Genomic DNA, 14,235 nt, shown 5'->3' on the forward strand with positions numbered 1-14,235 from the left:
TGTGAACTCCAGCAGAAAACAGCCTGATGGAATCCTCAAAACTGAATGCCCGCTGGCCCTATTAATTATAACGGGGCCCGGCGGAGATCCAGCCGCACTCCGGCAGACAAAGCGGAGAATCGGCCGGACACAAACCGCTGCATGCTGCAGTTTGAGTCCAGCCGATTCCCAGAATTGTCTGCTGGAATTCACACCTGAGGTGTAAAAGTAACTTAATCTGACACACACAATGACACAGTCATCATCCGGCGCTCACCTCTCCAGTCAGCAGCTCAATGATGTCATTAGTTAGTGCTAGAATTTTATATACTTTGCTTTTATCAAGTATCAGTGAGTGAGGTGGAGGCTCCATGGTGTGGTTACGTTTCCTGGTCCATCTTCCTGAGACACAGGGATGGCTGCTGGGGGTCATAAACTTATCAGATGTCTTCTTCACCACTGTGTAATCCTGTGTATGGAGAGAGACAGTGCTACATATAATTATATACATTCCCATAATTACCTCTTTTCAACTTGACACGGTTATTAAGATCAAGTGTATTATCTTAAAGTGATAATCTCGGCAAAAGCTGAAATAAAACTACTGTCCAGAGTGAAGATGGCCACCATTGCCTCAATGGCTCCCCTTCATGATCTCAAACAAAACAATAGCTGATCTTAGGGAGACCAACTACAAAAAAAAACAAAACACAGTGGAGCCTCATTTAAGGGTCTCAACACAGCAATCCAAAGTGCAAAGCTCCCTGGGAAACAGTGATATGCAAAATAACCATGGAGCCCCAGTTATGGGTCTTCAACACAGTGAAAGCCAAATATTCCTCCAAGGAAAAACCAAGCAAAGTGGCGTCCCCATTATATAGATCACCAGATGCACCATATTAAATGACCCCTATCTCAAGATCCAGCTCTTTTACAAGCCTTAAGGATGTGACAGGAGAAGACCTAAGCCAATTATCATCCACAAACAGCTGTTTCGGGGTCTTGCCCCTCATCAGTGTGGAGTAGGATTCTGGCTAACCTGGAGCCAAGCCTTGGAGACTACTCAAACAAAGCAATAGCTGATCTTAGGGAAACCAACTACAAGGAACCTCATGTAAGAGTCTCAACACAGCAAAATGCAAAGCACCCTGGGAAACAGTAATATGCAAAATAGCTATGATCTCAGCTCTCTAGTGTCCAGAGGCTCCTGTGTCGAGGAGGAGTGAAGAGGGCAAGCAGGCAGCATGGAGGGACAGGCTGAGAGTCACAGATCTTCCTCTTGTCCCTGTATGTCAATTTTTCCCAACCTGTGAGTCTCCAACTCTTGCAAACTACAAATCTGCAATTCTCTACTGCTCATAAAAAGATTGAAAAGATGAGCGTTTTCTCATCCTATCACTCCTCTACATCTAATTAGCTGTTCAACCCGCTTAGATGCTGCGGTCGATGCTGACTGCAGCACCTAAGTAGTTTTACAGAAAAAGATTTTAAAATAACTTTTTATGAGAAAAAAATATATATAAAAAGAAACATTGCGTTTGTAACCTGTACTATAAATTTTATACATAATTTATTGGTAAAAACAACAACAATTATTTTGTAAAAGTGTTTATTATTCTCACTTCCTTCTGGGATTCGCGTCCCCACCTATCCCTTGGTTGAACTTGATGGACTTATGTCTTTTTTCAACTGTATTATCTATGTAATTATGCAAGCATAAAATAATAAAAACAATATCAATTTAGTATAATCATACTGAGCCACAGAATAATTATTTACAGCACACAGTGAACGCCCAAAAAGTAAATCCCAAAAACCAAAAGTATTAGAACACACCTCTCAATCACTGAATTCTGCTGTCTAGCCATGCAGTCTGCCTTTACAAATATTTCTGAAAAAATGGGTCGTTCTAAAGAGCTTACTGAATTCAGCGTAGTACTGTAATAGGATGCCAGAGTTGCAACAAGTCAGTTCATGAAATTTCTTCCTTCCTAGATATTCCACAATAAACTGTGAGAGGTATTATTGGAAAGTTGAAGCATTCAGGAACCACAGAAACACAGAGCGGTTACAGAGCGGGGCTGTATATAAGTGGCCAACATTATGCTGACTCAATAACTGTAGAGTTCCAAAACTCTTCTGACATTAACATCAGCAGAACAACTGTGCACCAGGAGTTGCATAGCATGGGTTTCCATGGCCGAGCAGCTGCATGTCAGCTAGTCCCACTGCTGGGACCCCCACAGTTCACAAGAACGGTGGCCCCATTGGAGCCCACCTGAGATGGACTGAGCGGCTGGTTTGAAATGCCCCCTACATGAGGCAACGAGGCAGCAAGCCAGGCCCAGAGGCAACGAGGCAGAAAGCCAGGTCCAGAGCATACATCCTCAGATATTTAGATCCCTCAGAGGGTTGGAAATTCAGAGCACCAGGGACCCAACAATACAGGTGGAAACTATACCAGATAAGGGGCTAGTGACTACACACTGCCCAGTGATTAGAAAAAGATTAGGGATGAGAGAACTTCTGCTTTCAAGTTCGGCATACAAGGTTCGGGTTTCGGTCCGTGGTAGCGGAATCCATTCCGGAATTCTTAGATAACCCGAACCTTGTGAGTAGAACTTGAAAACACAAGTTCACTCAAACACTATTAAAGATCTTATAAACTCAAAATTACAAAGGCAAACAGGATATACAACTAAACCACCAGCAGGGAAAAATAAAAGGACAAATTACATCTCACTCGATACGGGTAAAAGATCCCATACGCCAACAGGCAGATACCAAAATTGAGAATCTGTAGCATTAAGATGGGATGGCACAACAGGCTTTTGCCATGTATGGTATCTTGTAGGCTGCCAAAAGGTTCTCAGCCCTTCCCTAGAGCTGAAAGGGTTGCTATCCCCATCGCCAATTTAAATCACTAGCACTCCTGTATCACTAAGATGCCTTCCTAAAAAAAAAGGAGGCCCTTCTCCTATCCGGGCATCTGGCTATACAACACACTCATGCTTCAAGCCTGCCAACTGCAACACAAGGTGCTGGATAGAGGCTGCCTGCACAGCAAGCTGGGGGGAATCTGGAAAGGGGCATGGAGAAAAAAAACCTCCTGGAATAGGAACCAAACTTAATGATAGGCTGTTCTGAAGAGATTAAGCCATGACTAATCCCCTGCGGAGGGTCCTAGGCAAAATTAACAATTATAACAGTATTTAAAATGTAACTTTTATTGTGAAATACTAAAAATGAGTGAAAAATACAAGAAGGAATAATTGGCCCCCACCAGGAGGAATATAAAAATTATCAGTTGGCATGTGAAAGTACACATTATGTAGTATGAGGGGATACTGCACCTATACTGTATACTGCACCCATAAGTTACATGTCTGTACATTGATGTATCCTTTTTAGTATTAAACCTTTCACTACCGGAGGTTTTTTCATTTTCTTTTTTCTTCCCTATCTTCCTTGAGCCATAACATTTTTATATTTCCATTCACATAGCTGTATGAGGGCTTATTTTGTGTGGGACAAATTGTACTTTCTAATGCCACCATTAATCATGGCATAAAATGTAGTGGGAAGCGGTAAAAAAAATTCCAAATGGGGTGGAATAAAAAAATAAAAAAATGCAATTCCTCCACCGTTTTACGGGTTTTGTTCGCACGGCGTTTAGTTTGCGGCATAACTCAAATAAATTTTAACATTTTTAAACATTTAAACTACCATATTCTGACCCCCATAACTTTTGCATACTTATGTATACTGAGCTATCTATAGGGGCTAATTTTTTGCAGGACAATATGTAGTTTTTATTGTTACCATTTTGGAGTGTGTGACTTTTTGATCACATTTTATTACATTTTTTTGGGTAAGAGAAGCAATGAAAAAATGGCAAATAGGCCATTTTGACCCTTTTTTCCGTTACGCCCTTCGTCGTATAGTAATTTTTTTAAAATATTTTAATAGTACAGGTGTTTTCAGTCGCGGTGACACCCATGATGTTTATATTTATTGTTATTTAGGTATTTATTTTTTTATTATACGGAAAGGGGGGCGATATAAACTTTTTTTGTGATGATTTTAACCACCTCCGGACCGCCTAACGCAGGATTGCGTTCCGGAGGTGGCAGCGCTGCGCAGAGTCACGCATATACGCGTCATCTCGCGAGACGCGAGATTTCGCTCAAAGCCGGCCTGCGCATGCGCATCGCGGGCCGGCAAAATTAAAAGAAGTATTTCGTCACCAGCCTGCCAGCAACGATCATTGGCTGGCAGGCTGGCGATTTTCAAAAAATCCAATCCAAAGTCATATAACAGATCATATTAGTAAATATGATCTGTTATATGGCTTGTCTGCTCCTGTGCTGGTCCTTTTCGTCGGTTGGATCCAGCACAGGAGCAGACTGAACTGTGAGTAGCACCAACACTACACCTTAGCCCCAGATCACCCACCTGCACCCCAATTAACCCTTTGATCACCCCTTTGATCGCCCCTGTCAATCACTAGTGAAAGGAAAAAAAGTGATCAGTGTAAACTGTCACTTTTTTTTTTTCACTGGTATTGGCTGTTAGGTTTTAGGGATAGTTTAGGCCCCTTGGTTAGGTAGTTAGCGTCAGTTAGCGCCCACCCCACCGCACCGCAGTCACTTTTATTCGCTGTTTAGCGTATCGCTAATCAGCATTTGTACTTTTATAGTATCTGTAAGTGATCAAAACTGATCACGGTCAGATCTATAATAGTATTAGTGTCACTTTAGTTCGCCCTCCACCCAAAACGCAGTGTTTGTCCGATCAGGCCTGATCGGTCGCCCACACGTGCGTTCACCCACGCCCGCCCCACCGCAGTGACAAAAAATATATATTTTTTGATCACTGCACATTCATTTTACACGCACTGCGGCGATAAAAAAATCAGTTTTGATATTTTTTATCAACCGCAGCGGCCTCCGGTACTTCGCTAGCCTCCCCTTTGTAAGACAGGTTTGCTTTTTTTCTTGGGTAGTCTCAGGGAATACCCCTAAATTTAGTAGTCCAAAATGTCAAACAGGGGGTATTCTTCTGAAGAGGCCTACAGGATTCTGACCCAGTCGGATGAGGAGTGGGAACCCTCATCTGACGAATTTAGCGGGTCAGAATATGAACCTGTGGAAAGCAGTGGCTCTCTGACCCAAAGTTCAGACGAGGAGGTGGAGGTCCCTGGCAGCACCAGGCGTACCCGGCCCCATGTCGCTAGACCACAGGTTACGCAGGATCCGCTTCAAGAGCAGCAGAGTGGGGCTGTCGCTGCCGGATCACGTGGTGAGGCATACACCAGCAGCGCAGCCCTTCCTGGACCTAGTACCAGCACTGCCGTACAACCTGGTGAAGTAGCGAGCACCAGAAGGGCAGTTGAAGCTGGTACGGTGGCACGTGCAATAGTTACCCCGTCGCAGCCACCGCACAGACAGGCCCGTAGAGCCCCTAGAGTCCCTGAGGTGCTGGCAAATCCTGATTGGCAGTCACCAACTTCAGCCGCACCAGTAGTTCCCCCTTTCACCGCCCAGTCTGGAGTTCGGGTTGAGACGGCTCAAATCGGTTCGGCCCTGGGATTTTTTGAGCTGTTCTTGACTGCGGAGCTCTTGGACTTAGTCGTGGCAGAGACCAACCAGTATGCCACACAATTTATAACCGCTAACCCGGGAAGCTATTATGCCCAGCCTTTCCGGTGGAAACCAGTCCAAGTTTCCGAACTTAAAATTTTTTTGGGCCTTCTCCTCAACATGGGCCTGACAAAAAAGCATGAATTGCGGTCATATTGGTCAACGCACCCAATTCATCACATGCCCATGTTCTCTGCTGCTATGTCCAGGACACGATTTGAGACCATCCTGCGTTTCCTGCACTTTAGCGACAACACCACCTCCCGTCCCAGAGGCCACCCTGCTTTTGACCGGCTCCACAAAATTCGGCCCCTCATAGACCATTTCAACCTGAAATTTGCAGATTTGTATACCCCTGAGCAAAACATCTGCGTAGACGAGTCCCTAATACATTTTACCGGGCGCCTTGGCTTCAAACAATACATCCCAAGCAAGCGTGCCCGGTATGGGGTCAAATTGTATAAGCTCTGTGAAAGGGCCACAGGCTATACCCACATATTTCGGATCTATGAGGGAAAAGATCAGACCCTGGAGCCGGTCGGTTGCCCTGACTACCTGGGGAGCAGTGGGAAGACAGTCTGGGACTTGGTGTCACCCTTATTCGGCAAGGGGTACCATCTTTATGTGGACAATTTCTACACAAGTGTGGCCCTCTTTAGGCATTTGTTTCTAGAACGGATTTGCGCCTGTGGCACCGCGCGAACTAGTCGCGTGGGCTTCCCCCAACGGCTTGTAACCACCCGTCTTGCAAGGGGGCAGAGGGCTGCCTTGTGTAACGAAGAACTGCTCGCGGTGAAATGGAGAGACAAGCGTGACGTTTACATGCTCTCCTCCATTCACGCAGACACGACAATCCAAATTGAGCGAGCAACCCGTGTCATTGAAAAGCCCCTCTGTGTCCACGACTATAATGCGTTCATGGGAGGGGTGGACTTCAATGACCAGATGTTGTCTCCGTATTTAGTTTCCCGCAGAACCAGACGCTGGTATAAGAAGGTGTCTGTATATTTAATTCAATTGGCGCTCTACAATAGTTTTGTTCTCTACAGTAAGGCTGGGAGAACAGGATCCTTCCTCAAATTCCAGGAAGAGATCATCGAGAACCTCCTTTACCCAGGAGGTTCCGTGGCCCCATCCACCAGTGTAGTTAGCCGTCTACACGAGCGACATTTCCCCAGTGTCGTTCCTGGTACCTCAACCCAACCGTCACCCCGAAAAAGATGTCGTGTCTGTAGCAGGAGTGGAATAAGGCGTGACACCCGCTATTTCTGTCCTGACTGTGCTGACCACCCTGCCCTATGCTATGGAGAGTGTTTCCGGAAGTACCACACACAGGTACACCTAGCATAGGGATCACATCTCACCAGGACAGGCACACAGGGCTATTAGGGCCCATTCACTCACAGCTGCTGCAAACCTCTTCTTTCACCTGGGATAAAGTGCATAACGTACTTCGCCACATCTTTGGGCGATTTGCGCTTTGCACATTGTCCCATGGGGAAGGAGAGGTTTGTTCTATAAAGGTAAAAAAAACTAAAAAAAAAATATACCGGTAAGTAAAACAGTTAAACGTTCAGTTAAAAAAGTTTAAAAAAAAGTTTCTATGTTCTGTTCAACAGTTAATAAAGTTATTGCTTTGCGGCCTGGTTTTTTCTTTTTTGTTTTGTTTTTTTTACCTTTCAGGTGGACCAACCGATCGACCAGCTGCAGCACTGATGTGCATTCGGACAGAAGCATTGCGCTGCTGTCAGATTACACGCAAGTCGGTGTATGCGGCACTGCAAGACGAGATTTCTCCTCTGCAGTAAAAGATACGTTTGCCGAGGCATATGAGCTGAGGAGGTGGCAGGGTTCATATACTTTGGCAAACACTTTGTATATATAAAAAAAAAAATCGCGGCAATGATTTATTCATCCACATCGATTGATGTGAATGGAGAAATCTGGTTTGCCAGGGCATACGAGCTGAAGTGGGTATGGATGTTGGGCGGAGCTCCTATGTCCTGGCAGACGCCTTTCCCCTCCTTTTTCTTTTTTTGGCAGAGATTTTTTCATCCACATTGATCGATGCGAATGAAGAAATCTGTGCCGTTCATTTTTTTCTTTCAGCCCAGAGGCTGAACGGAAAAAAAAAATCTCATTACCCGTATGCTCAATATAAGGAGAATAGCAGAAACTCCTAATGCTGGGCATACATGTAATGATTGCGGAGACCCTCAAATGCCAGGGCAGTACAAACACCCCACAAATAACACCATTTTGGAAAGAAGACACCCCAAGGTATTCGCTGAGGGGCTTATTGAGTCCATGAAAGATTGAAATTTTTGTCCCAAGTTAGCGGAAAGGGAGACTTTGTGAGAACAAAATCATAAAAATCAATTTCCGCTAACTTGTGCCAAAAATTTTTTTTTTCAATGAACTCGCCATGCCCCTCATTGAATACCTTGGGGTGTCTTCTTTCCAAAATGGGGTCACATGTGGGGTATTTATACTGCCCTGGCATTTTAGGGGCCCCAAAGCGTGAGAAGAAGTCTGGTATCCAAATGTCTAAAAATGCCCTCCTAAAAGGAATTTGGGCACCTTTGCCCACCTAGGCTGCAAAAAAGTGTCACACATGTGGTATCTCCGTATTCAGCAGAAGTTGGGGAATATGTTTTGGGGTGTCATTTTACATATACCCATGCTGGGTGAGATAAATATCTTGGTCAAATGCCAACTTAGTATAAAAAAAATGGGAAAAGTTGTCTTTTGCCAAGATATTTCTCTCACCCAGCATGGGTATATGTAAAATGACACCCCAAAACACATTCCCCACCTTCTCCTGAGTACGGAGATACCAGATGTGTGACACTTTTTTGCAGCCTAGGTGGGCAAAGGGGCCCACATTCCAAAGAGCACCTTTCGGATTTCACAGGTCATTTACCTACTTACCAGATATTAGGGCCCCTGGAAAATGCCAGGGCAGTATAACTACCCCACAAGTGACCCCATTTTGGAAAGAAGACACCCCAAGGTATTCCGTGAGGGGCATGTCGAGTTCCTCGAATTTTTTATTTTTTGTTACAAGTTAGTGGAAAATGATGATTTTTTTTTTTGATTTTTTTTTCATACAAAGTCTCATATTCCACTAACTTGTGACAAAAAATAAAAATTTCCATGAACTCACTATGCCCATCAGCGAATACCTTGGGGTCTCTTCTTTCCAAAATGGGGTCACTTGTGGGGTAGTTATACTGCCCTGGCATTCTAGGGGCCCAAATGTGTGGTAAGGAGTTTGAAATCAAATTCTGTAAAAAATGACCTGTGAAATCCGAAAGGTGCTCTTTGGAATATGGGCCCCTTTGCCCACCTAGGCTGCAAAAAAGTGTCACACATCTGGTATCTCCGTACTCAGGAGAAGGTGGGGAATGTGTTTTGGGGTGTCATTTTATATATACCCATACTGGGTGAGAGAAATATCTTGGCAAAAGACAACTTTTCCCATTTTTTTATACAAAGTTGGCATTTGACCAAGATATTTATCTCACCCAGCATGGGTATATGTAAAAAGACACCCCAAAACACATTCCTCAACTTCTCCTGAGTACGGGGATACCAGATGTGTGACACTTTTTTGCAGCCTAGGTGGGCAAAGGGGCCCACATTCCAAAGAGCACCTTTCGGATTTCACAGGTCATTTTTTTACTGAATTTGATTTCAAACTCCTTACCACACATTTGGGCCCCTAGAATGCCAGGGCAGTATAACTACCCCACAAGTGACCCCATTTTGGAAAGAAGAGACCCCAAGGTATTCACTGATGGGAATAGTGAGTTCATGGAAGTTTTTATTTTTTGTCACAAGTTAGTGGAATATGAGACTTTGTAAGAAAAAAAAAAAAAAATCATCATTTTCCGCTAACTTGTGACAAAAAATAAAAAGTTCTATGAACTCACTATGCCCATCAGCGAATACCTTAGGGTGTGTACTTTCCGAAATGGGGTCATTTGTGGGGTGTTTGTACTGTCTGGGCATTGTAGAACCTCAGGAAACATGACAGGTGCTCAGAAAGTCAGAGCTGCTTCAAAAAGCGGAAATTCACATTTTTGTACCATAGTTTGTAAACGCTATAACTTTTACCCAAACCATTTTTTTTTTACCCAAACATTTTTTTTTTATCAAAGACATGTAGAACAATAAATTTAGAGCAAAATTTATATATGGATGTAGTTTTTTTTGCAAAATTTGACAACTGAAAGTGAAAAATGTCATTTTTTTGCAAAAAAATCGTTAAATTTCGATTAATAACAAAAAAAGTAAAAATGTCAGCAGCAAAGAAATACCACCAAATGAAAGCTCTATTAGTGAGAAGAAAAGGAGGTAAAATTCATTTGGGTGGTAAGTTGCATGACCGAGCAATAAATGGTGAAAGTAGTGTAGGTCAGAAGTGTAAAAAGTGGCCTGGTCTTTCAGGGTGTTTAAGCACTGGGGGCTGAAGTGGTTAAAGCTCATTTAACCACCTCCGGACCGCTGTACGCACAGACGCGTCCTGGAGGTGGTTGATTCATTCCTCCTGGACGCGCCGGCGCGTCATCTCGCGAGACGCGAGATTTCGGTCACAGCCGGCCCGCGCATGCGCATCGCGGGCCGGCAAAAGTTAGAGGAGTATTTCATCAGCAACCTGCCAGCCAATGATCGTCGCTGGCAGGTTGCTGATTTTTAAAAAATCGAATCACAAGCCAGATAACAGATCATATTAGTAAATATGATCTGTTATATGGCTTCTCTGCTTCTCTGCTGGTCCTTTTCGTCGGTTGGATCCAGCAGAGAAGCAGACATCACTGTGAGTACACACCAAACACTGCCCTTAGCCCCTGATCACCATCCATCACCCCCATCATCCAAATTAACCCCTTGATCGCCCCCTGTCAATCACTTAGTGAAAGACAAAAAGTGATCAGTGTAAACTGACACTTTTTTTTTTCACTAGTATTGGCTGTTAGGTTTTAGGGATAGTTTAGGCCCCTTGGTTAGGTAGTTAGCGTCAGTTAGCGCCCACCCCACCGCACCGCAGTCACTTTTATTCGCTGTTTAGCGTATCGCTAATCAGCATTTGTACTTTTATAGTATCTGTAAGTGATCAAAACTGATCACGGTCAGATCTATAATAGTATTAGTGTCACTTTAGTTCGCCCTCCACCCAAAACGCAGTGTTTGCCCGATCAGGCCTGATCGGTCGCCCACACGTGCGTTCACCCACGCCCGCCCCACCGCAGTGACAAAAAAATTTTTTTTTTTGATCACTGCACATTCACTTTACACGCTCTGCGGCGATAAAAAAATCAGTTTTGATATTTTTTATCAACCGCAGCGGCCTCCGGTACTTCGCTAGCCTCCCCTTTGTAAGACAGGCTTGCTTTTTTTCTTGGGTAGTCTCAGGGAATACCCCTAAATTTAGTAGTCCAAATGTCAAACAGGGGGTATTCTTCTGAAGAGGCCTACAGGATTCTGACCCAGTCGGATGAGGAGTGGGAACCCTCATCTGATGAATCTAGCGGGTCAGAATATGAACCTGTAGAAAGCAGTGGCTCTCTGACCCAAAGTTCGGACGAGGAGGTTGAGGTCCCTGGCAGCACCAGGCGTACCCGGCCCCGTGTCACTAGACCACAGGTTATGCAGGATCCGCTTCAAGAGCAGCAGAGTGGGGCTGTCGCTGCCGGATCACGTGGTGAGGCATACACCAGCAGCGCAGCCCTTCCTGGACCTAGTACCAGCACTGCCGTACAACATGGTGAAGTAGCGAGCACCAGAAGGGCAGTTGAAGCTGGTACGGTGGCACGTGCACTAGTTACCCCGTCGCAGCCACCGCACAGACAGGCCCGTAGAGCCCCTAGAATCCCTGAGGTGCTGGCAAACCCTGATTGGCAGTCACCAACTTCAGCCGCACCAGTAGTTCCCCCTTTCACCGCCCAGTCTGGAGTTCGGGTTGAGACGGCTCAGATCAGTACGGCCCTGGGATTTTTTGAGCTGTTCTTGACTGCGGAGCTCTTGGACTTAGTCGTGGCAGAGACCAACCAATATGCCACACAATTTATAACCGCAAACCCGGGAAGCTTTTATGCCCAGCCTTTCCGGTGGAAACCAGTCCAAGTTTCCGAACTTAAAATTTTTCTGGGCCTTCTCCTCAACATGGGCCTGACAAAAAAGCATGAATTGCGGTCATATTGGTCAACGCACCCAATTCATCACATGCCCATGTTCTCTGCTGCTATGTCCAGGACACGATTTGAGGCCATCCTGCGTTTCCTGCACTTTAGCGACAACACCACCTCCCGTCCCAGAGGCCACCCAGCTTTTGACCGGCTCCACAAAATTCGGCCCCTCATAGACCATTTCAACCAGAAATTTGCAGATTTGTATACCCCTGAGCAAAACATCTGCGTAGACGAGTCCCTAATACATTTTACCGGGCGCCTTGGCTTCAAACAGTACATCCCAAGCAATCGTGCCCGGTATGGGGTCAAATTGTATAAGCTCTGTGAAAGGGCCACAGGCTATACCCACAAATTTCGGATCTATGAGGGAAAAGATCAGACCCTGGAGCCGGTCGGTTGCCCTGACTACCTGGGGAGCAGTGGGAAGACAGTCTGGGACTTGGTGTCACCCTTATTCGGCAAGGGGTACCATCTTTATGTGGACAATTTTTACACAAGTGTGGCCCTCTTTAGGCATTTGTTTCTAGAACGGATTTGCGCCTGTGGCACCGCGCGAACTAGTCGCGTGGGCTTCCCCCAACGGCTTGTAACCACCCGTCTTGCAAGGGGGGAGAGGGCTGCCTTGTGTAACGAAGAACTGCTCGCGGTGAAATGGAGAGACAAGCGTGACGTTTACATGCTCTCCTCCATTCACGCAGACACGACAATACAAATTCAAAGGGCAACCCGTGTCATTGAAAAGCCCCTCTCAGTCCACGACTATAATGCGCTCATGGGAGGGGTGGACTTCAATGACCAGATGTTGGCTCCCTATTTAGTTTCCCGCAGAACCAGACGCTGGTATAAGAAGGTGTCTGTATATTTAATTCAATTGGCGCTCTACAATAGTTTTGTTCTCTACAGTAAGGCTGGGAGAACACGATCCTTCCTCAAATTCCAGGAAGAGATCATCGAGAACCTCCTTTACCCAGGAGGTTCCGTGGCCCCATCCACCAGTGTAGTTAGCCGTCTACACGAGCGACATTTCCCCAGTGTCGTTGCTGGTACCTCAACCCAACCGCCACCCCGAAAAAAATGTCGTGTCTGTAGCAGGAGTGGAATAAGGCGTGACACCCGCTATTTCTGTCCTGACTGTCCGGACCACCCTGCCCTATGCTTAGGAGAGTGTTTCCGGAAGTACCACACACAGGTACACCTAGCATAGGGATCACATCTCACCAGGACAGGCACACAGGGCTATTAGGGCCCTTTCTCTCACAGCTGCTGCAAACCTCTCCTTTCACCTGGGATAAAGTGCATAACGTACTTCGCCACATCTTTGGGCGATTTGCGCTTTGCACATTGTCCCATGGGGAAGGAGAGGTTTGTTCTATAAAGGTAAAAAAAACAAAACAAAAAAAAAATTACCGGTAAGTAAAAAAGTTAAAAAAGTTTAAAAAAGTTAATATGTTCTGTTCTAAAGTTAATAAAGTTATTGCTTTGCGGCCTGGTTTTTTCTTTTTTGTTTTGTTTTTTTTACCTTCCAGGTGGACCATCCGATCGACCAGCTGCAGCACTGATGTGCATTCGGACAGAAGCATTGCGCTGCTGTCAGATTACACGCAAGTCGGTGTATGCGGCGCTGCAAGACGAGATTTCTCCTCTGCAGTAAAAGATATGTTTGCCAAGGCATATGAGCTGAGGAGGTGGCGGTGTTCATATACTTTGGCAAACACTTTGTATATATAAAAAAAAAAATCCCGGCAATGATTTATTCATCCACATCGATTGATGTGAATGGAGAAATCTGGTTTGCCAGGGCATACGAGCTGAAGTGGGTATGGATGTTGGGCGGAGCTCCTATGTCCTGGCAGACGCCTTTCCCCTCCTTTTTTCTTTTTTTGGCCGAGATTTTTTCATCCACATTGATCGATGCGAATGAAGAAATCTGTGCCGTTCATTTTTTTCTTTCAGCCCAGAGGCTGAACGGAAAAAAAAAATCTCATTACCCGTATGCTCAATATAAGGAGAATAGCAGAAACTCCTAATGCTGGGCATACATGTAATGATTGCGGAGACCCTCAAATGCCAGGGCAGTACAAACACCCCACAAATAACACCATTTTGGAAAGAAGACACCCCAAGGTATTCGCTGAGGGGCATATTGAGTCCATGAAAGATTGAAATTTTTGTCCCAAGTTAGCGGAAAGGGAGACTTTGTGAGAACAAAATCAAAAAAATCAATTTCCGCTAACTTGTGCCAAAATTTTTTTTTTTCAATGAACTCGCCATGCCCCTCATTGAATACCTTGGGGTGTCTTCTTTCCAAAATGGGGTCACATGTGGGGTATTTATACTGCCCTGGCATTTTAGGGGCCCCAAAGCGTGAGAAGAAGTCTGGTATCCAAATGTCTAAAAATGCCCTGCTAAAAGGAATTTGG

General features: G+C 45.1%; 1 protein-coding gene across 1 annotated transcript in view; it reads right to left on the bottom strand.

The window, feature by feature from the left end:
• The window catches only part of LOC121005398 (zinc finger protein OZF-like), a 45,979-nt gene that overhangs the window by 6,807 nt on the left and 24,937 nt on the right, over positions 1–14,235 (bottom strand). Inside the window, exon 3 of the mRNA XM_040438134.1 lies at positions 257–448. Within this exon, the coding sequence (XP_040294068.1) occupies positions 257–448 (192 nt within the window). The remainder of the gene's footprint in view (positions 1–256; positions 449–14,235) is intronic.

This window comes from Bufo bufo, chromosome 6 (genome assembly GCF_905171765.1).
Source record: "Bufo bufo chromosome 6, aBufBuf1.1, whole genome shotgun sequence".
Classification (NCBI taxonomy): domain Eukaryota; kingdom Metazoa; phylum Chordata; class Amphibia; order Anura; family Bufonidae; genus Bufo; species Bufo bufo.